At 40.6% G+C, this 23,217-nt stretch overlaps 1 protein-coding gene across 10 annotated transcripts in view; it reads left to right on the top strand.

The window, feature by feature from the left end:
* The window catches only part of UTRN (utrophin), a 587,017-nt gene that overhangs the window by 234,741 nt on the left and 329,059 nt on the right, over positions 1 to 23,217 (top strand). For 8 of the 10 annotated variants that reach the window (XM_083176136.1, XM_083176132.1, XM_083176141.1 and 5 more), the window contains one exon: positions 6,165 to 6,354. In XM_083176136.1, the coding sequence (XP_083032262.1) occupies positions 6,165 to 6,354 (190 nt within the window). Of the gene's footprint in view, positions 1 to 6,164; positions 6,355 to 21,375; positions 22,145 to 23,217 lie in introns of those variants that run through there. The other 2 variants (XM_083176138.1, XM_083176140.1) reach the window with 2 other exon arrangements.

Below are 23,217 nucleotides of genomic sequence, written 5' to 3'. Positions count from 1 at the left end.
GTCTGGCTAAGGAATGGTGGCCTTTAGTCACTTCAGATCTGGATCTCCCAGCATTCCAGGACACTAGATTATTACCCAGCAACAGACATAGCAGAAATATGAAAGACCTTTTTGTAAGAACAGATATAACAGGATTCATACCTACAGACAGACAGACAGGCGTACACTGGGGGAGGCAGGGGTAAGTGTATTTCTCCTATATATATGTGTTATGTTTGATGCTTCACTTTACGCTGATGACGGGGTCTGTGTACCCCGAAATGTAGTTACTTCTGGAATAAATTTTCAACACTTTTCACCACATTGCCAAGTCCCAGAGTGCTGCTTTTGTATAACTCAGATATATGTTGGAGGCTACACACCTACCAAAAATAGGGCAACTGACCAATCGAACGGCGACAAGCCCTGAGTGACGGGTCCCCAGCATATATATGTGTATATATACAGTATATGTATAGATACAGTGTATCAGTATATTGGCTAGTACTTAGGCATGCAGTAAAATTCTTAATGCTTTGCAATATTTAGGGTGATAATATGCATAACCTATAACCAAATGACCCTGTACATTCATAAGTCCCCTGATATGCATTAACATTAAATTCTTCTTAAATACATAGATATTATGTTCCCTGCAATGAGAAGTGAGCGAGATGCCTGTTTCTCATAAATGCATTTAATATCACTATTTGCCATTATCAGGAAAAATGCAATTTAAAAAATATCTCTACTGAGCCAAAATTGCTATTCTAAAACACTTTAATTAGGATTAATAAGATGACAAGTGTTCATATATTAAGATAAAAAGCGCTTGTTCCATTTTGTTCTGTGAGTTGGCACAGCACTATTTTTATAGTTTCTTACCAGGTAATCATATTTTCTTTTTTCTTTCTTTTTTTTTTTCTTTTTCAGCTAACTCCAATCTTAATAGAAAATGCCTATAAATATAATTCTTTAGATGCCAAAATCCAGTTAAGGGTTTCTGTTGTGTATTATATCATATGACTTTCAGCTAGCTGGAGAATAATACAATTACTCAGTGTTTCTTTGGATGTTTGACTGACATATTAATATTACATCGATAGAGAGTAGATTATAGAACATAAGTGATCCTATATTGCAAAATACCCACTTTTGTCGTCTTTTCAGTACTCAAGAGATTTGTGCAACATTTATTTATTTATTTACAGTTTCTTGTATAGCGTTGCACTTTACAATTGGAAACAACAGTGATAAAACAAACTCGGTAGATACAAACCGACATGGAGGTAGGAGGGCCCTGCTCGCAAGCTTACAATCTATAGGACATTTATAAGAGTAGATCAAATTTTCTATGTTTTTCTTCCTTTTTTATACTGTAGGCATTCTCTTCTTTAGATAATATTTTTTATGTTGTCAGTGATAATTATTGATTGTATATTAGATACATACTTGAAAACAGAAAATTCAAGCAATAAAAAGTGTAACTTTAAGAAATAAATTAAAATATTGCTACTTTATAAATATTGCTAATTAGTTGTTGTTATTATTATTTATTATTATCATCACTAGACGTTTATCACAATACTTGCACTTCCACATGACCATATTTTAATTAACCAAGCATAATGTCACTAATACCGCTTTCACATCGCAAAATGCAATATTGCCGGGTCGCTGATGTCATGTAGGGGAGGAAGCAGCGCTTAGAGCTGGTGCTGCTCCAAGCACTGCCTCCTCCATCAGTGTGAACGGGAACTGGGTTGCTCGACCCGGTTAACCCCTGTTCACATTGCACAGCAACCCGGTAATGAATCGGTAAGAACTGTGTTTTTTTACTGGCTTATAATGCCGGGTTGTTGCTGGACCTGGTAAGCCCTTTCAGACCTCATCTATTACCAGGTCGAATTGGCAACAAACTGGCATGGACCTGGTTAGGTGCCATCTGAAAGGGGTATAAGAGGTTCTTGTATCAAGCAATGAAAAGTGGGAATAAGTGGACCAGTGGAAAGGCTGCACATACCAACCAATGAGCTTTGAGGTAACATTTATTAAGTGCAGTCTATAAAATCATAGTTACAAGCTGAGTCGCTGTTATGGCAATGTCTCTATTGGTCCACTTCTCCACTCTTTTCACTGATTCATACAGTACTACCCCTATCACATCGCATCCCGGATCAGGTTATTGCCAGGATGGTGATGTATAGACCCGGGGCGAAGTGTGGTGTGAAAGCACTACAGCTTATAACCAGGGTTGACCAACCTGGCAATTCCACTACAGTTATAAGAAGGTTTAAACCCAATTTGTCCTGTGTATAATGGGTGACCTAGGTTTAGTGTGAAAGTGCTGGAGCCAGGTTGGACCCGGGATCGCAATCCTGGGTCTGACCCTGCTTAGTGATATGAAAGGGGTATACAGCAACCACTACATTTCACATGCTCCATATAAGTGATTTTATGGAACCTATTTTTGGATGTACATTAAGTTTATGGAGAACTGGTTACTGCACCCATATTTGTTTTTTTAGGTTGATTTCTGCAGCGCAGTTAAAGTAACTAAAATAAATATAAAATCCAAATTAAATACAGTATTTCTATTTGCACATGATTAGTTACTTGTGGCATAAGTTTCATAACATTTCCACTGAAGTGTGAGAAAAATGTACAGTATTTCAGCACTCTTTTAAGAAACAGATACTGGTCATTACTGGGAGGCAAGTTTCCAACAAGGTTGTGGGTCTTCTTATCTTCATCCGTTTCCTAGCAACACTTTTTCCACACTCATTTTATGATATGCATACACTTCTATGGGATTACTTCCAGTCAACAAAGGAGATTCTTATCTAGCGGACAAGAGAAAAGGTGATTTCCATTTGACAGCTTTCATTGTCATGGAAATGACAATATTAACATTTGCTTTGCGTAAGTAGTAAAAGAACCAAGCAAGACTAGTGTATGTAACTCAAAACAGTGGTTACAGTCTGGCATGCCATGTGGGTGTATAGGCAAAGGTATTATAATGCAGTGCAGAAATTGCATTGTTTGCAACGTAATATCATGTTCTAATGTATGTTAAATAGAGTGTCGCGGCCAGACACACAAAAAATTAATGTGTTATTAATGAAAATCAAATGTTGCATTTACAAGATGAAAGGACTTAAATTTAATTAAATGTCAATTGTCTTTCCTATTGCAGCCCATTAGAAAATGACAAGTAATGTGAATAGTCTTCTATAATTTTATATACAATATCCATAACACAAATTTTTCTTTGCTATAACCTTGAGAGGTCAATCCACAATCTGCAATTCCAAAGCAACTATGTAATGCTGCTAATCATCATAATCATTGCATGTGCCGTGGTCAGCACGGACAGCACTGAGGTCATGGGTTCGATTCCCACCATGGCCCTAACTGTGCAGAGTTTGTATATTCTCCCAGTACTTGCGAGGGCATCCTCTGGGTACTCCGGTTTCCTCCCACAATCCCAAAATATACTGGTAGGTTTACTGCGTCCCAACAAAATGAACACTAGAATGAAAGTGTGTGCATGTACATGTGGTAGGGAATATAGATTGTAACTTCCACTGGGGCAGGGACTGATGTGAATGTTCAAAATATTCCCTGTAAAGCGCTGCACAATATGTGCGTACTATATAAATAACTGGCAAAAAAATGTTGGGGGCCGTACGGATGGTGTAATGGTTAGCATTACTGCCTCACAGCACTGAGGTCATGGGTTCAATTCCCACCATGGCCCTAACTGTGCAGAGTTTATATATTCTCCCTGTACTTGCGTGGGTTTCCTCTGGGTACTCCGGTTTCCTCCCACAATCCAAAAATATACTGTAGGCTAATTGGCTCCCAACAAATTAAGCCTAGAATGTCTGTGTGTACATGTGGTAGGGAATATAGATTGTAAGCTCCACTGGGGCAGGGACTGATGTGAATGTTCAACTACTGTATACTCTGTAAAGCGCTGCGGAATCAGGCCCATGATGTCAAAATGTCCTTGCCTCCCTTAAGCTGCCCACACACCATAAGATCGATTGTCAAACCAACCAGTCAGTTCGCTGAATGAAAATGTTGTATTGTATGGGAGCGAATAATAAAGTGTATAATAATAAAAAATTATTGAAATTAAACGAATGACCCTTTGGGTGTATTTTCTAGAGTTTGGGAACAAATGGTCCATTGTCATTTATTCCCCTACATTATCAAATTTTTATTCCAAGCAGTATTTTGGTTGGTTGGTTGGACAGATAATCTTATGTTGCCTTGGTATCAAATTATACTTAAAAAGATACAGTACCCATTGAAATTTTCAACTCTACAATGTTTTTTGCATTTCCCGTTTGCATGTTATTTCCAAAGCTTTGTTTCTCTTCTAAGATTTTTTCCAATATTTGTTGAGTGTGCACAGCTGCTAACCTTATGCCACTGAACTTTGTTTTGCGATAGAAATGTTTTGATGACAATAGTCTAAAGTGGAGGGGGGCATGTTTTCAAGTTAATGGAATCTGTCATCGGAAATGTATTGTCTCAGGAGGCTCCTGCATGACTGAAAACCTTTACAATACTGTACATTAAAGGACATCAGATAAGTAGTGGAAATGGTAGAGGTTAAATAAAGGACTTTTAAGGATGGAATACATGGCCTGTGTGTGTGGGCTTTGAGATTTCATTCAATAAAGATGACAAATCTACAATTCTATTTTATGAATCAATTTAGTTGAGAGGCTAAAGTATTCAACATGGGGAGAAAAAGCCATTCATTAGTTTAGTAGAACACAGAGGAAAATATAAATCTTGCATTGTAGATGAGAAAATGATTATTGTGGATATGTGCATCTGATATTATTTGCTTCATCTAGATTAATAATGTAGGTTTTTATATTATGAATTATTTAGTAGTAAAACCAAACTCCTCTAATGCAAAAATCCTTGCAACGGTTCTTCGTTATAATACGACATTTCGGATAATAATAAATTGATTTGGTTTTGATAAAGAAACATGCAAGAGGTCTGTGCTGTGGGACATAGTAATTGGCCATAAAATTGGGTCCTGTTGTGAAATTAGCCTACTGTCCACTATACGCAGGGCTGTCTTAACAGCATTGTAGGCCCCGGGCAAAGCAATGCATATCCCCTGCAGTGCTCATGTTTTTTTTTTCCATTAAAGAAGGAGTTTGCTCATGCAAACCAATCTGAATCACCCCCAAAGTGTATTGTTAATGTGCATCACCCAATGACACACTCTTGCTGCTAGCTTGATTAGGTACTGTAGTCGTTTTAGGAGTTCCTTACTATATAGTCAGGAGTGCCAGACTTCTGACCATCACATTTAACATGACACTAAATCATGGATAGTTTGATGTCCTAATATTTTAAGCAAAGTATTAATAACTTGTGGTTATTAATTGAGTAAACTTCTTTTAAAAAAATTCTTAGAATGAGTGTCCATTGTTAGGTGAAAAATGTACCGACTGCAATATACCTCACAAATAGTCACAATCTTGTACCTATTGTGTAAGCCAATATTTGAGGAATAGATCCATATGTGCACAATCAGATCTGCATGAGGTCCTCTGTGTACACTTTCTGAAAATAGGATGATAATACTACAATTGATAATAATAGGGAAAGACGTAAGAAAAATTCTACATTATCAATTATTTGTGTTCTCTGCAATGTTGTAGGCACAAAAGGCTTGATTTATTAAAATTGCAACCACTCAGCAATGAACATTTATCTGCTTATTGAACAGTGCATACTGTAATAAAACTCCAAAGCAAAACAGTAATCACTAAAGATGGCTGCATCTTTGCATTAGTTGAGGAACCAACACACGTAGGATGACCGCTGCTTTCTTTGCCTTTTAAATACACCTGGTATATTATCCACAAACTGCATTCATCTTAGTAACAGTTAGTATTGGTAGTGTGCAGATCTGTGACCACTGATTTTGGCTACTGTGTATGCATTAGAGAAGCAAACAAATTCATATTATTTAAAGCTTTTAACTGATGTCTGCTTACACATTACCGTGTTACAGCATTTATGTTTTTCAGTTTTTTTAATGGTGAAGTTCTTTGCTTTTGACTGTACTTGTCGCATTGTGTCAACATCAATTACAGTAATTATTTTGTCTAATGCAGTCATCGTTCTCCTGTTTGCATTTTTAGGGTTGGTGACCGACAGAGCACCCTGGAAAAGGAGCTAAAGCTTTTCCAAGCCTTGGTCAAAGATCATGAGAACTTTATGAAGTGGATACAAGAAGCTGAGACGACAGTGAATGTTCTCATGGATGCATCACAGCGCGAGGATATTCAGCAGGACGTCACCCGTGTACGCCAGCTCAAAATGCAGCTACAGGTAAGACCTATTATGGAAAATAGTATCCATTGCTATGCTCTCTCAGGTGTCACATTTATTAAAAAAGAAAATCATTGTAGAACTTATGAAAATAATGTTCTTGACCTTTGAATTCCAAAATTGAACACTGTCTGGCGGATGCCACAGTGCTGTGTATATTTGCTTCAGCGACATCGCAGGGTCTAGGGACATCCCCCAGCAGCGTCAGATGTGCACATGGCTGAAGGGGCGTGGTCTAAGTTAAAAGGGGGCATGGTGACTAGTGCCTGCATGGTCAGCTCCTCCTCTATGACGGGAGCCGGTTGCTGCAGAAGAATGTCACATTGAAGCACCTGGGTCTTGTCACTGTGGAGAGGTACCCCCCTCTACTGTCGCCACTGGCTTACTCCTAAGAGCCAGACAAAAAGAAAAAAAAAAAACTTTTTAAATGCTCAGAAGGCTTGAATTGAATTCATTTGGTTTATACTATTAAGCTGTGTAACTTTTATTTTATTTATTTCCTTCACATTTTCTCCTGTTATCCCTTATGTGCCTGTCAGAAAATACAGCTAATGCTTTATTAAACCTGTTTGAGAGAATTAATGGTAAGGTTCAACCCAATTACTATATATGGAAAAGAACTATGAATGCCCTTTACATTTTATTAATTAGTGGTGTTTTGTCATGTTCTAGGTGATTTTAATGCAGCTCATTATTTTCCATGTGACAAGTTGCTGATTACTTAGTTGTGGCATCGTCTGAGTATAATTATCTGGCTATAATTGTGTTACTCTTGTGTAATGTTATCTCATGACTTACTGGAAGGGTCACTGTATCCTAGCATGGTAGCGGGGGAAGAGCTGTGTACATTGTAAGCTCTTGGATATTCCCTTTTCTTTCATGCAGCAGTAACTGCGCCTTTTTCGGTTTTGTAACACAGTATTCTAAGCCATAAACATTTTTCTGCAATAGATCTGTGCGTTCTGCAAATACCTTGCACAGCGTATACAATGAATATAGTAAAATAACAACAGAACAATCGGGTGCAGTGACTGTGTAATCGCTACACTATTATATGTGTGTGTGTGTGTGTGTGTGTGTGTGTGTGTGTGTACTAATATATAGTGGGTTATATAGTGATAGCTTCTAGGCTGCTCCCAGAGGCAATTCTGGAAATTGCTCAAAGAATAAAGAAAAATATATAATATATACAGTTAGATATTCTAGATGATTTATCTCATATGGATGGGTGTATATGTATACCCTGAGGACGAGCCTGCGGCTCGAAACGTTGGTGTTGGTTATCACCTGTTTGCTAATAAAGCATTGAAATTTCTGCAACAAGTCTCCTAGTGACACCTTAGCCTTGCTGTATTTCTGGACCTTGAAGTCTGAGGATGGCACCGGAGCAAGGAACCAGCCTTATTAACCAGTGGAGTGCCGTACCTTGTGTTTCTTTTCTATATATGTGTGTGTGTGTGTGTGTGTGTATATATATATAGTCCATAGAGCAAACGCACACGCTGACTGTTAATAAAGGGACCGTGCCAGGTCATGGAAGGATATAGGTTAAAGTCCTGTGTATGATCCCCAAGGGGTAACAGAACTGACAGCACCAGTCATGAAAAGATTCAATCCAACAGTACTTTATTTTGAAGGTGTAGTACCACTCCGGAGTTGGTCTAACTAAACAATAATAATTACTAACATATTTTTCCATTGAGGAGCTGATATATTGCACCAATAATTCTTATATGAATTTTTATGTGATTTGTTTTTAAATTTGAAAATGGATGTTCTTCCAGATGTGTGGCACTCTTTATATATATATATATATATATATATATATATATATATATATATATATATATATATATACCCATCCATATGAGACAAATCATCTAGAATATCTAACTGTATATATTATTATATATTTTTCTATAAAATGAATATGCCAGTGTACCATTATTACTTGTGACATCTGTAGGGTTCCCTTTCCGCAGAACCTACATCATGCTTCTGTTCCCGAGGTATTGTGCCAGCCCTCTATCATATCATTAAAAAAAACAGTCTGGTAATACAGTTGAAAAATTTGTGATCAAGGTTCAGCTCTGAAAAATAGGTCTTTCTTTCATTATTTCTCCTGTGGATTTCCTCAGGGAGCGGAATCAATATGTGTCAGAAAATATTACATTTGTGTTCTGCTGAAGAATCCTGGTAGACCAAAATATTGATCAATGGCTATCAATAATAATAGAAACAATGTTTCTTTCACCTTGTGAATAGGATGTCTTGTAGCTGAACAGGGCGCACGTGTGCAATAAATATTTCAGCAGCTGATATGCATGAGGGTCACCCACACCGGACATCTACTTCTCCAGCTATGGTTGTGCAGGTGCACGTGCTTGATGTTACAACTGAAGGAATTAAATATTCTGTGGCACGTAACACTGCTCGTTTTTGGAGAGGATCCAAACGGAGTCAGTGAATGAAATTTAAATATATTCCTTTATTTACACAGTGTTTCTGTAGCAGTTATGCAACCACACCGTAACTCAGCTCTAATCTGCTAACCCTGCCCCCTTTGCACATGATGTCACACACACACAGAAGGTGCTACAGAGGTTAAAGAACAGGTCTGTTGCGCATCCAGCTGCCAATCAGCAAGCCTTCCAATAGGTTCCTCAAACAACCTTCACCAACATCACATAACGCATAGTTGCCCAGTGTGTATGGACCTTAAGAAAACTGGAGATTTCTTATCAAATCTCTCACTTTCTGAATCTCTCATCCTATTAAATCTCACACTCTCACACACACACACACGTGTTGTTCTGCACATTTTGGGCCTAATTCAGTTTGTGTCTCAGTTTTGCGAAAATTCCCAATACTGCAACTCTTGGTGGTAGGCTGCTGGGGGTTGCCCAGCACAGGGTAAGGCCGCCCCACATACTTTGTCCCCCCCTCAATGTGCCTGCAAGATTGCACGTCGGCTACTCCCTGGCTGCGCAGCCCAGCCACTTTTGGTATCCCAGCGGCTGCGTGATGTTACACGCCCTCCGAACGGTCTGAATACGTCTGCGTTGTCTGAACCAATCCCACAAAATGTTTGCGGCCCTGAAAATACTTGGCCTCCATGCTGACATTTATCTCTTTTTAAGGCTTAATACATCTGCCCCCTTGTATGCATGAATACATCTGCCCCCTTGTATGCATTATTCAAAATACATGTGGAGACAATTCTCTATACCCAAACTAGTGCTCTGCCATTATCAATATGGTTGTGTGCCACACAAGAGAGAGTTGCTATAGGGCAGTGATGGCTAACCTTGACACTCCAGCTGTTGTTGAACTACACATCCCAGCATGCCCTGCTTCAGTTTTAGCATGGCCAGATAGCAAAACTGTAGCAGAGCATGCTGGGATATGTAGTTCAACAACATCTGTAGAGTCAAGGTTAGCCATCAAGGTGGGTAAAAGTCTCCCCCCCCCCCCCCCCCGATAACCAATGTTATCAGGTATTCTGATTAGAGATGAGCGGGTCCGGATCCCCGAGATCCGACAGATCAGAATATCGGGGATCCGGGTCAGATCCGAGCCGGCTCTGGAGTTCCCGCCTGAATTCCGGACCAATAACGAGGCCGAACGTCATCATCGCGCTGTCGGATTCTCGCGGGAGCGGGATCTTATAAAAGACGCACGCGCGCCCCGCCATCTTCACTCCAATCTTGGAGAGGGAAGAGGGTATTTGGGAAGCTCCGTGTGCTCCGTGCTGTGCTCTGTGCCATGTGCTCCGTGACCTGACCTGTGCCCTCACTGCCCTGTGCTGTGCTCCGTGCCATGTGCTCCGTGCTGTGCTGTGCTCCGTGACCTGCCCTCACTGCCCTGTGCTGTGCTCCGTGCCATGTGCTCCGTGCTGTGCTGTGCTCCGTGACCTGCCCTCACTGCTCTGTGTTGTAGACTTGAGAGTCAGTGACTGTTTATAGGCCTGAGCCCTGTAGTGTGATTTAACTAACTAGGTGCTGCAGTGCTCACACGCAGGGGCTGCAGTGTCCACTGTCCAGGGGCTGTCCTGTGGCCCGTGCACTGTTGTGATTTATTTAGCCCTAAGCCCTGTGTTGTGATTTATTTTATTTAGCCCTGAACCCTGTGTTTTTTTTGTGATTTAACTAACTCAGTGCTGCAGTGCTCACACGCAGGGGCTGCAGTGCTGCTGAGTAGTACACTGTGTACAGGGGCAGCATTAATACAAGGGGCTGTGTCCAGTGTGACGGCCTATATCTTATCCATTGTCTAGTGTCACGAGTCACTCACGACATATATCCTGTGTCCTGTCCTGTGTGACGACTGACGACATATCCTGTGTCCAGTGTGACGACATATATCCTGTGTCCAGTGTGACGACATATATCCATTGTCCAGTGTGACGACATATATCCTGTGTCCAGTGTGACGACATATATCCTGTGTCCAGCGTGACATATATCCATTGTCCAGTGTGACGACATATATCCATTGTCCAGTGTGACGACATATATCCAGTGTCCAGTGTGACGACATATATCCTGTGTCCAGTGTGACGACATATTATCCTGTGTCCAGTGTGACGACATATATCCAGTCTCCAGTGTGTACTACTACAGATTTAATTGCTCCTTGGCTGCACATGCCAAACTGCAAAATCAATCCACATTGGGCTCTTGGTACTTGTGTGGAGGTTCTAACAGAGGAGCGCAGCTACAAGGGGGGGGGGGGGTTATTAAACTGCCACCCTGTCTGCCCCTGTAGTGCTGCTCTGCTTCCAACATGTGCCAGGTTGGAAGTGTAAGGTCCACATGTATGTGATGCCCACTGCTGTCGCCTAGCTTAGTCATTCAGCTACCTCTGGATAACCTTATGGCCCTACTACAGTATATGAAAACGATTTTGTGAGCTGTGAAGTGATCAAAATTGTCTAGAAATGAGTGGAAACTAATGTTATTGCGCTTAATAACACTTTAGGGGCAAAAACAGGCCCGAAAACTATTATTTTAGCAATTTTTAGCATTTTTCCAAATAAATCCAGATCCAAAACCAAAACCCGCAAGGGTGGTTTTGCCAAAACCAATCCAGATCCAAAACACGAAGGGAGATCCAGATCCAAAACCAAAACCCGAAAAAGTGGCAGCCGCACATCTCTAATTATGATTTAGCTGCGCAAAGCATAATCCCAGATTTAAGCAGCAGCCGAGACCTGCAGTTACACATGGTAATGGGGGTTTGTCCCCGATCCCATTTGTTTTCGTCCGATTGCGTTCCTTTTTTCGGCTGCTAAAAATGGGTGCAAATTGGTTATCACAATAATGACCATCGGTCATTAATCACGATATCCGTCCATTTTTATCATCCAGAACTGCAACGCGACTAATAGTATATTCTCCCCTATGAATTTTAATATTACAATGGTTAGTTTTGCACATTATTTTACTAAGGATCACGACAGTGGGGGACTGTAGCAACTTGTAAAGGGATGTCAATAGTGTCAAATATTTAATGCTTCAATAAAAATACCAAAAAAAAAAGTGCGATTAATATTTGTTACTGGCATCAATGAATAATATTATTACATTTCTTACGCTAATCAGAGTTAGCATCAGCAGCTACAATAATTTACTCAGCCTGTTATCATTTACATACAAGTCTATGTACTCTGACCATAAGCTGACATAAACATTCATGTTGTTCAGGGATGTTCTTTGGCTTTTGGCTCCAAATGTCATGTTTAGTTACACAGATCCACTACTGCTGAATTCTGAATGTACTGATGGCTTAGCTGTCCCTTGTCCAATCTTATTAACTTGAGAGCATTTGCCATTTTCCTTTCTCTGGCAGAGCTTAGTTACGTGGCTGTTTTCTGAGTAATTCCTGATTAACACATTGCACTCGGAAGATGCTCTTTTCCTTTATGAAGACTTACTGCTCACCTCTCTTTCCAATTTCTAAATATAAGATGAAATTAGTCACCTTAGATGTTATCCAACGTGTCATTTCATTTTCCAGGGCTGCGCTACAGTAATTTCCACATAAAGGGCCTGGTCCTGTTGTGGGAGGAAAGCAAAAGAGCATTTACTGCTCCTTGGTAAAACCATGTTGGATATCACAATAATGCAGGTGGGGCAGATATACAATGTGCAGAGGATTATCTACAAACTGAAAATAGAAATTGCAGTTTAAAAATCAGCTGTCTACATGCAAAAGCAGACATTATTTATTCTGCATGCAAAAATGTCATCGTATTTGTTCCCCTTGCATCGCAAGATGGTTTGTCCAGGTCAGCGTCGTAAGAGGGCAGCAGTGCACCCGGTGTCTGCCCTTTCCTTTGAGCAATGGGAAATATGACACCACCAGAGGATGTTCTGAGGATGCTCTGGTCAGCTGGATGCCTGCAGGTTGCATGTCTGGAGTGTCCAAAGGATGCTACAGCTGGCACTGCAGCAGTGTTCCGTTCCAGGCACCCCGCCAGCCAGATGTAGGGACTGTGTGTGTCTGCTTTTGTTCCATTCCCAGGGCCCTGTGCCCTTGTGCGATGAAAGCTTTTGTACACTGCAAGGGCTCATACACATTATGCAATATTTTAATTGTGCACAATTGTATCAATTTAGTTAAGTTCAGTACGATATTGTATTATGTGTACACACGGTGTGCCGTGCATCTTATAAGACATCTGATAATCCTGCATACAGGCTTGATGGTAAGATATTGGCTGATGCTCTGCACATATTGTATAGTGTGTTCATAATACCATAAGATCATTTTTTATTAGTATTATGGTTGATTTGGTTTTGTGCGCGAGGTATACGATGTAAGAGTATAGTATATACATAAGATATTACATGTACAGGAGAGCAAGCAAAATTGAGTATCCTATCGTATCCCATTGTTCTAATGTGTACATAGCCTTAATAGTTACGGCACTTATCCTGGCAGTGGCACCAAGGGGTTAGGGGAGCAGGTACTAATTATCCGAGTTCAGGCTTGTAAAGGGGTTAAGACACGGCCTGTGTCTGCACCGCACATCTTCTCCTTACATGTCAGCCAGCTGCAGCCTCTCTCTCCATCTGAACATACACAGTCTCTTCTGCCAGTGAGTAGGGTTAGATCTAAATAATTGGACCATACCTCTCTCCCTTGAATCTGTGCCTGGCTCAGGCCAGAGATGCGGCACATTAATAGTTAGGTTTTCATGTGAATTTTTTTCAAAAGGGGCGTGACCACACCTCTTTGAATGACCAACACCCTCTTCTTTACCTGTGTCCGGCCAGTCTTTCTACAACCTGTCCAGATGCAGAGTCGCTTGCTCTTTTGTGTGCGTCAGTCACCAGAATTAGACCCAAAACAATTACTCTGAACTTGGACACCGAGGAATCTCAATTCTCTGAAATACTCACCTAAATGTTCATCATATGAGGTGGCAGGTGCCATTTACCAACTTACAGTTCACTTTCAAATGAATTGGAATATAAAACAGGAGTACAGAATACCTTATGTATTATGAGCTGAATGTAGTCCTCTAATAAGCATATTTATCAGTCTCCAGCAATGAGGAAAATAATTTGAGTGCATATCACAGAAATAACCTGCAGAAAAAAATGTGGCTTCATTGTGATACTGAAGCCGGAAAGGACATTTGCTGGACATGTCTGTGTAGATTCTCACGTGCATTAGCTAGGTGGAACTGATAGTCCATATATAAACCATTAAGGCACACCTATATGTAATTGGTGAGAGATGGATGTATGAATAGACTTTTACTACTCAGTCTGCATCTTTAAAATACAATACTGTTTTTTTGTAACCGTAGGCAGGTGAGAGTAACCATTCATCTACGAGACAAGAGTCATGTCAGACGGCAGCGTGGGATAAGGTGCCTTCTGCTGTGGGGGCATGAGGGTTGGATTGTCTGAACTTTTCAGATGTAGTTCTGAAACTCCGGATGAGAAAAAAAAACCCTGCAAGGATAATATGTTGTATTTGTTTGGGGTAATAAAACATGCACCCACTTGATATACTTTTTATAGGCAGTGTTTCCTCATGGAACCGCTCCAAGTAGGAATGCTTACCTGCACAGATTTTTAAGCATGTCAATCTAGCCTGTCAAATGTAAAACCATATTTCTGGGAGTATAAGAGAGTGCTTGTAGCGTGTGGTTATTAGATGCAGCGACATGTTAATGCATCTGTCCTCAATAGAGCTCCACAGGATAGTGTGAACAGCAACCATTTGTCCTTCTCACTGCTTGAAATAGCTTTTCTGTATCTCAGATAAGACAAATAACATATTAACTATTAGAATGCAGTGTTATGTATCAACAAGTAATAAGAGAGAAAAGTAAAGTGCATTAGTGATATAAGTACACCCATGTATACTTCTCAGGGCCAAATAAAGGTGTACATGTGATACTCATGATGGTAGAGTAAGGACCTGCCTGTGCACACCACTGTTCTTTAAGGACTGTGACGCATACTTATAGCATCCTTCTATATAAGCAGCTCCTACTTGAATGTAATTATTCCTATGGGGACTCATTAGCTAGGGACTGCTGGCACCTAGTTACACTTATTGTACAGTATCTCTCTTACAGATGTTTTAAAATATAATTTATTTGGTCTTCTTGCCATCTATCCTGACCCTGGGGAGAAGAACAGTTGATATGTTCTACTCTTTGTAACATAGACCAAACACTTGTAGATTTGTTATACTGTATGTCCGTTTAGGCTAAATGGAAAGAACCCACATCATACTTGCCTACTTTTTAAATCTGGTTTCAGGGAGATTATAGTTGGCAGTAGAATTTTGCACAGCACCCTATTAAAGATGCTTGTCATGCTCCACTCGAGGAGATTGGCTAGTTCCATGTATGGGCATATCTAATGCTTATTGCAAGATATTTATAGATAACATTAGAATAATATATATATATATATATATATATATATATATATATGTCTAGTGTTTGTGTGTGACCAAAACACTGCCATCTGTTGGCAGCAAGTGAAACTACATCTTTCTCTCTTTCACATTAGCTACCTTACAAGCTTACGAAGCATTTGCTTTGAGCAGGCTTACTAGTTACTATATATTTTGGGAAATGTAGCAAGAATTGTTAATAACAGTCCTGCCTGCAATATTGGATTATTTGTTTGCAATTATTTGCTGTGATACTTTGTTTCTTCTCTCTCAGCACAACAAAAGTGATCATAAATGTGCAATCAGGTCCAAGTGAAAATCCCATCTGATTGTATATATCCCTGATTTATTTTTTTCCCCAAAAAGGTAACAGCTGTGTAAGGTGGGTTTAGGAGAAATCTAGACTTTTCAGGGAGAGAGGGAGACTGCTCCTATTTCAGGGAGTCTTGCAGAATGCAGGAGGGGAGACAACTATGATCGCATGTGGTGTAGTTAGCACTGTAGAATTATTACTCTCAGGTCTGTGCCGAGTTGCATATTCTACCTGTGCCACTTGGCATCCTATGGCCTCACTAGCTGTAAGGACTTCATTGTCTATGGGTACTTTAGTCGATACTGATGGCATCAGTTGACTCATCTTAAACTGAGATTGCTTCAGCTGTCAGTGTAATGTATATAATTTGATACTTTCCATTAGGAATTAAAGTGGTCGTGGAGAGGTGTTGGAATCCATTTCTGCCTCATACGTCCCCTGACAGAGCCAGGACTAGTGCTAGTGTTTTTGGTACCCTGCTGCAAACTATAATGCTTTTCTGATAGAGTTACTGTGTAGGGCCAGAGTGGATGTTGAACTAGTTCCTCCTCACCATTACAGGTGGTTTAATTAAGCTCTACCCCCCCCGCACCCCGACACCCACCCGCACACTTTACCCCTGATTTCCCTGAGAGTCACTGCAGTGTACTGGGGGATTTTGTGGGTCGCACAAGACAAGGTATGTTGGGTGGACCCCCTAAATTTAGATAACAATGATTACTAGTGATGTCTGTGGGGGTGTGCTACCTTGGACATGAGAAATTGACAAGATAAGAAAAAAGAGGGAAAGATGTCCTATGTCGGTGCACCAGTATGAAATAAAACGTAACTTTTATTATTTGCTTTATTTAAGAACTGCGAGATAAAAAATGAACACATATATTTAGACAAAGGGGGGGTATAACATTTTGTTAAAAACTAAGGTGGCGGGCAGATGCCTGTTATATACTGTAATCAATGTGCTGATTTTGTTGACAATGTGCTCCTGGTCAGTTAATCACTGTACAGACCAGGTATATCTAGTATCGGTGGATAGTGAACCCTAGTGGGTAAATATATTACGTGCCGCTCAATGCACTCATGTCAATAAGGAATTTGACACGTTTATCCTAAATATTTGGATAATGCTCAGATGTCAATTGACATACAGCTAATCATATAGTAGCGTATGGGGTGAAAATCACTCCGCCTCCCAAAGGGAGAATCGTTATCTGAGTTATTGAATCACAAATTAATGCAGGTCCAACGGTTTGGAACACTGCCCAGGATAAATACTGAGACTCCTAATGGCTATGGTCTGCCTAGTGTAGGAGTCAATGCAGTAGAAATAGTACTCGCTGAGTGCTAGATAATTCACTGAGCCAGTCCAATGGAGTCGCCTCCAAGTGGACCGTAGTGGACTACAGTGAACGCCCTAAAAAGGGCTATTGCGGCATAGCACAGGTCAACAGATCAAAATGCATTAGTAAGAAAAATAACAAACAGTTACAGACATCTGCCCGCGCACCGCTAGCCGGCACGCGCTTCGCAGATTTTAGCTTCCTCAGGGCCAACCAGACTGAATGAGTGCAGGGTTTTTATACCTGTAGTGATGTATAATGCCCCAATGATAGTGCGCCTTGTTGGATGCGCCCCCGGAAGTCAGTCTAGAGTCATGTATCCAATCACGGAGCTCCCTATCCGGCGAGCCTCCGGATGATCCACTCTGAGTTCGGGTATCGTGTATCGTTGTCCTGGTTACCACTTATGCGTACGTCTAAGCGGGAGCGCGTTGATGACGCGCGTCTTATCCCGTCCAATCATGTATGGTCTAGTAGTAATGACGCGTGAATGCGTCTGAGGTTGGTATGGTTACCAAGCCGGATAGATTGGCGCCTGTCCAGTTATCGGCACTTCGGTGACGTATGCTCGCTCAGATCTTAGTGTTTACATTTGCCTGGCGTCACGTTACCATGGTAATCATGGACAGTTAATATGTCAAGTTCCCTGTTATGGTAATCCCGCTATGGATTTCTCTGGGGGATATCGTTCAGGGTCACTGAAAATTTTACATGATAACTGGGAACATGTGCTACCTCTGATCCTATTGTTTACATCTGGCTTGCGTAATGTTGCCATGGTGATCGTGGGCAATTTGTGTACCAAGTGTCCTGTTTCTTGTGATCCCGCTGTGGGTTTTTCTAAGGGATATCATCCGATATCACTTGAAATTTGCATAATCGCTGGAAACATTTGAGAGTATGCTGGTGGCATATTTTATACGGCGTGGGATAAACAGGTTCAGAAAATTCTCTCGGAAATGGTAATAATGAAGTGTCGTGATAATAGGTAGATCATAAAGAATGTGATGGTGAATGTGTGACAAGGATGTAATAAACGTGATGTATCCTGATTACAGATACATTTGGAGCCCCTCATAGTGCGCTCGTAATTCTAGAGTGAAGAATCCTAATTCCTAGTGCCAATACTATCAGAATGGTGTTGCGGTAAAAATACATAAGAATAGGTTGTATCCTTATAGTGTGTGCACACAGAGATATCACACAAAGAACGTGTCACAGCAAAAAAAAAAAAAAGAAAAGAAAAAGTAAATAAAACTCTGATACACCTAGTATGGTGTGTGGTCACAATGAAAGTAGTGTATTATAATGAAATTTTAAACACCAGGTTAGCAAAAGAAGGTCAGTATAGTGGCTGTTAAGCCAGAAAGGTGATAATAATAAAGAGAAAAAATATATATACGTATATATAATGTATGTCACTCTTTTGTTAGGGAGTATTAACGAGTGTCCTATAATAATGACATGAAAATTGGCCTGTATCCCAAGAATAGCAAATGTATCTACTTGTGTTTGTGTATCAATAGTTGTTTAAATAGCGGTTTTTCATTCACATAAATAGAAAAGACAGAAATAATTATGCAGAATTTACAGGAATGCAGAGTAACTGTTTTCCTCATTGAGGCCCTTCGGTGACATGGTGTCCATCATAAATATGAGTCTGGTTTCCTGCCTCAGTAGCTCTGCATCTATGTCCCCTCTTCTGATCCCCATATTTACTTTCAGCATGCCATATGCCTTCAACCCAGTAGTTCTACTCTGATGATATTTGTAGAAGTGTCGTGCGACAGGGGTGAGCATTTTCATGGCCTGTTTGTCTTTCTCAGCGTTTTTGATGCTGGAAATGTGTTCCAGTATTCTCTTTTTTAGGGGCCTGATGGTCTTCCCTATGTATGTCTTTTTGCAGGGACATTCAAGATTGTACACAATCCCTGCTGTGTCACAGGTTATATAGTCCCTGATTTTCCATGTGTGATCATATTTATCAATGTACTGTTGTTTTTGGACCATGAACGTGCAGGCTTTGCAGGATCCACACTTGTATGATCCCAGCTTTTGTGGTGAACGTTTATTGACTTTGTCCAGATGACTGTGGACCAGGGTGTCCCGGAGATTGCGACTTCTGCGCCAGCTCATTTGGACTCTGTCGCCCAATGTATTGGCCAGATCTCGGTCAGTCTGTAGCACGTCAAGATGGTTGTTAAGGATGCCTTGTATAGATTGCCACTCCTTGCAATATGTTCCAATAAATCTCACAGGTTCATTGGATTGAGAGTTATCCTTTTGTCGCGGCACCAAGAGTCTTTCTCTGTCATATACTTGAGCTTCGTTATATGCTCTCTTAATGCTCCTTTTACTGTAACCTCTGTCCGACAGACGGTTGCTGAGTTCCTTTGCTCTGAATTGATATTTGCCATCATCTAAGCAGTTTCGTTTAATTCTCAGGAATTCACCCTTAGGCAGTCCCTTAATAACTGGAGGGAAATGTGAACTGGAATGGTGTAACAGGGAGTTGGTCGATGTCGGCTTGCGATAAAGATCAGTATGGAGAGACCCATTTTCATCAATGGTTATGTGAAGATCTAGATAGTTCACTTCTTTCTGACTCATCTCATAAGTCAGGCGTAGGTTGAGATGATTTTTATTGAGCATATCAATCATTTCAATGAAGAGCTCTTTTTCTCCTTCCCACAGAATCAAGAGATCATCAATATATCTCAGCCATAGTAGTACATGGTCTGTGTACTTTTCATTGGCTTCATTAAAAACAACTTCTCGCTCCCACCACCCCAGGTACAGGTTCGCATACGTGGGGGCACAAGTGCTCCCCATCGCAGTCCCCCGTACCTGGAGGTAGAAGCCTTCATTACAAACAAAGTAGTTTTTTGTTAATACGAATCTTAACAATTGTAAGAGGAAGTTATTGAAGTCGCTCTCCTTGCCCATGTTCAGAAAGTACTGGACTGCCTCCACACCGTACTGATGGTGAATACTAGTGTAGAGGCTTTCCACATCACAGGTAATGATCCAAGAGTTTTTGTTTAGTATAACATCCTGGAGTTTGGCAAGTACCTCCATAGTGTCTCGGACATATGATGGTAATGTAAGAACATGTTCTCTGAGGTAAGTATCAACGAATTGGCTGGCCTTCTCGGTGAGGCCGCCTATGCCAGACACTATGGGTCTTCCAGGTGGTACTCGGTCATTTTTGTGAACCTTGGGCAAAAGGTATAGGGTGGGTATTCTAACATCTTTGACCTGTAGGAAGTCTGATTGGGACTTGGTAATGGTCCCTAGATGTAAGGCCTCCTCTAATATTCTGGAGTAGATTGATAGAAAATCCTGGGTCGGATTGAAGGTAAGTTTTTTGTAACATGTACGGTCTCCTAACTGTTTTTCTAGTTCTTCCACGTACAGTGTTCGCGACCACAGGACAACATTCCCGCCCTTATCCGACGGTTTCACAATGGTGTCATCCCAACTTTTAATTATTTTCAAAGCCTCCCTCTCTTGTCGGCTCAGGTTATCCTCAAATTGGAAAACATGTTTATTACGTTCAAGGCGATCAAGATCTTGACTGACCAGGTCGACATAAGTTTTTACTACTGGACAGACTTGGAAGTGGGGATAGAATTTAGATTTCTTTTTAAGAGTTCCTGTTTGTCTGCCCATGTCTGTCATCTGAGAGGGGCTGGACATATCCAAAAATTCATCTCCCTGGAGGCTCTCTAGATCTGCTAGTGCCTGCTCCTCTTCCCTATTCCAAAGGGGACCTGTGCCAGATGATGTGGAGGCTGGGCTATTAGGGATGGGGTCGGGATTGTCTTTTTTGCAAAAAAAATTCTTAATAAGTAGTTTGCGGGCAAACAGATTGAGACCTGTCAGAGGCATGCATGATATGGGGTAACATGGAGAGGAGTATCCCCTCTGTAGACCAGACCCACTGATTGAAGTAGGGAGATCATAGATGCACAGCTAGCTTTACCTCTAAAAAAGCAAAAGCAATTGCACTAATCCTTAGTCAGTGTGGTTTATTAGGTAATGTTTGCTATAGATGATAGATGCTATATAGAGAGTATATAATGTTTATGGCTATGTACACATCTGTATAGACTTATACAAATGATGAGTAAAGGGAAACTTGGAATCTCTGTTTGCCAAATACTTAGCATGGAGTATCAGTATCAGTGTGTCTGTGTCTATCCCTCCTCCACTCAGTCCTTTCCTTTCCTCTCTCTTCTGTTGCATGTGCAATCTTATAATGAGTATGATCGGAATATTCCAGATTTCCGTTTCTGAAATGTCTTTTAAGCTGCTTTTGGCAATCCGTCAAGTAAAGTGGTTTGGGGGTAAACAATGTAAGAGCAGCACTGATCTCGCAGGCTGAAAAAGTAAATGAAACTGTATTTGTTGGAATATATTCATTTAATTCAGTTATTCCCTCCTCGCAGGATCACTCTTTGCATTGCATATGCCCTGTCGTGTAGCTGTGTGTCATTAATTATCATTTATTGTAGGGCTGATGGAATTAGGACAGTTATCTTTCAGGTCTCCTCTGAAGATTTATACCAGCCTGCGACTCACTCATGTGGAGCAGCATTCAGTTAGAGACTAGCTGAGGGAGAAAGCACATCTTTCAATAGAAGGGTGCACACATCTCTCATTCTCTCTGCCCTTCAGTACAAAGCCTCTGCGTGGAATTAACTACACTTGTATATCCATCATCTCTACACGGGGGACTCCATAACGTATTGCAGTCTTAATGTTTCCATTCTTAAAGTCACAGCCTATTGAATGGGATTCACAAGGATAAGCGAGTGTACGGATGAGGCAGCCTGCCTCTGCCGCCTGCTGTAGCTGCTTCTCCGGAGCTGGGTTATAAGGATTCGATTTCAGGAAATCAAACTTAGGAGATGCAATCAGCTTCTGTCTTTCCAAGCAGTGTGGGCTTTGGTCTCCTCAAGGCAATCTTCTTTTTTTTTTATATATTTGGAAGCGAGCATGCTCAGACAGCTGGCAAATGGTTGTCCAGTGACCATGAGGGAATGATTGCTGCTTTTCATTTATAATGCAAATTCTGAGGTTGCTCCAGAAGTGTGGCAAACTTAAAATGATGGCTGTGGTGAGAACATCTCTGCAGAAAGTTGTTGTTTTGTTGCATCACTTGCAAAGGATGGCAGTCTCTTCTCCACGGTACCAGAAATTGTGCAAGGTAAGTTGGTGAGGGAGGGTGCCCGTGTCATCCTGCTTGGTGGGATAATAGCTTTCAGTGACACATAAAGTCACTGAAACTTACACAGAACAAATACACAAGTTCACTTTGTCACTTTACCTACAGCAGTACTGTCAGTGCATGCATCATTACATGTATGTACTCTATATGTATGGCATTTCTATAACCAACATGATTAGCATACTGAAACAAATGGATCTGTCAGGGCTTCCTTCTCCTTGCCTGTGGTCATGTACTGATCATTACTGGCAGGCAATGGCTGTCCTGCTCTGATGTATAGTTTATATTTGCTCACTGGCTGATGCTCAGTTATTCTTGGAATGTTGGTAACTTGGGATCTGAGATTACACATGTTTCTTATTTGGTTATACTGTATGTAGATGTTGTAATACAGTATATGCAGTCTTGTTGACTACACCAAATATCTCCCCCGTTGTTTACTAGAACCTAGGCTTCTCAATAGTTTGGTGTTATGATTGATGCTCTATGGAAATGGCTGTAGTTTGGCTCTGAATGCTATGTTACCATAAAACTATAAACTCATTAAAGTGCACATTAACTTTTTATGATGAATTATACATGGAAATAATTATTTTTTTCTCTTCCAGTAAATTGAGTTGATTTTATTTTATTTTTTCATTTCCGCTGAGCACTGTTTTATACTGGTGGTTGGCATATGTCTTTAGTACTATTTTTGGCACAGATTTGCAATACAGATATTTTGATATATTTTTATAGAGATTCGTGTTGCTGTCATTTATAATAAGTATACGACTACTACTACTACAACTACTAATACTACTAATAGTAGTAGTAAGAGAAGTAGGAATAGTGAAAGCATTGCATTTATGATTAATCAGAAACAATATCTGCAATTAAATCTGAAACTGAGTATCTGACACTAATTGGTCATTTCAATTAAATGCAATGTTACTGTAGAGTGCATGTTTCAGCTGGAGGTTCAGTGCATGGGCAGTGTTCATATATACTATACATAATACGCTAACCTGCCACAGTGTATTTTCCTATGGGGTCCCAACAGCAGATCTCCT

The sequence above is a fragment of the Crinia signifera genome, chromosome 3 (assembly GCF_055691185.1).
Source record: "Crinia signifera chromosome 3, ASM5569118v1, whole genome shotgun sequence".
Taxonomy (NCBI): Eukaryota; Metazoa; Chordata; class Amphibia; order Anura; family Myobatrachidae; genus Crinia; species Crinia signifera.
This window is presented reverse-complemented; position numbering and strand designations above follow the sequence as displayed.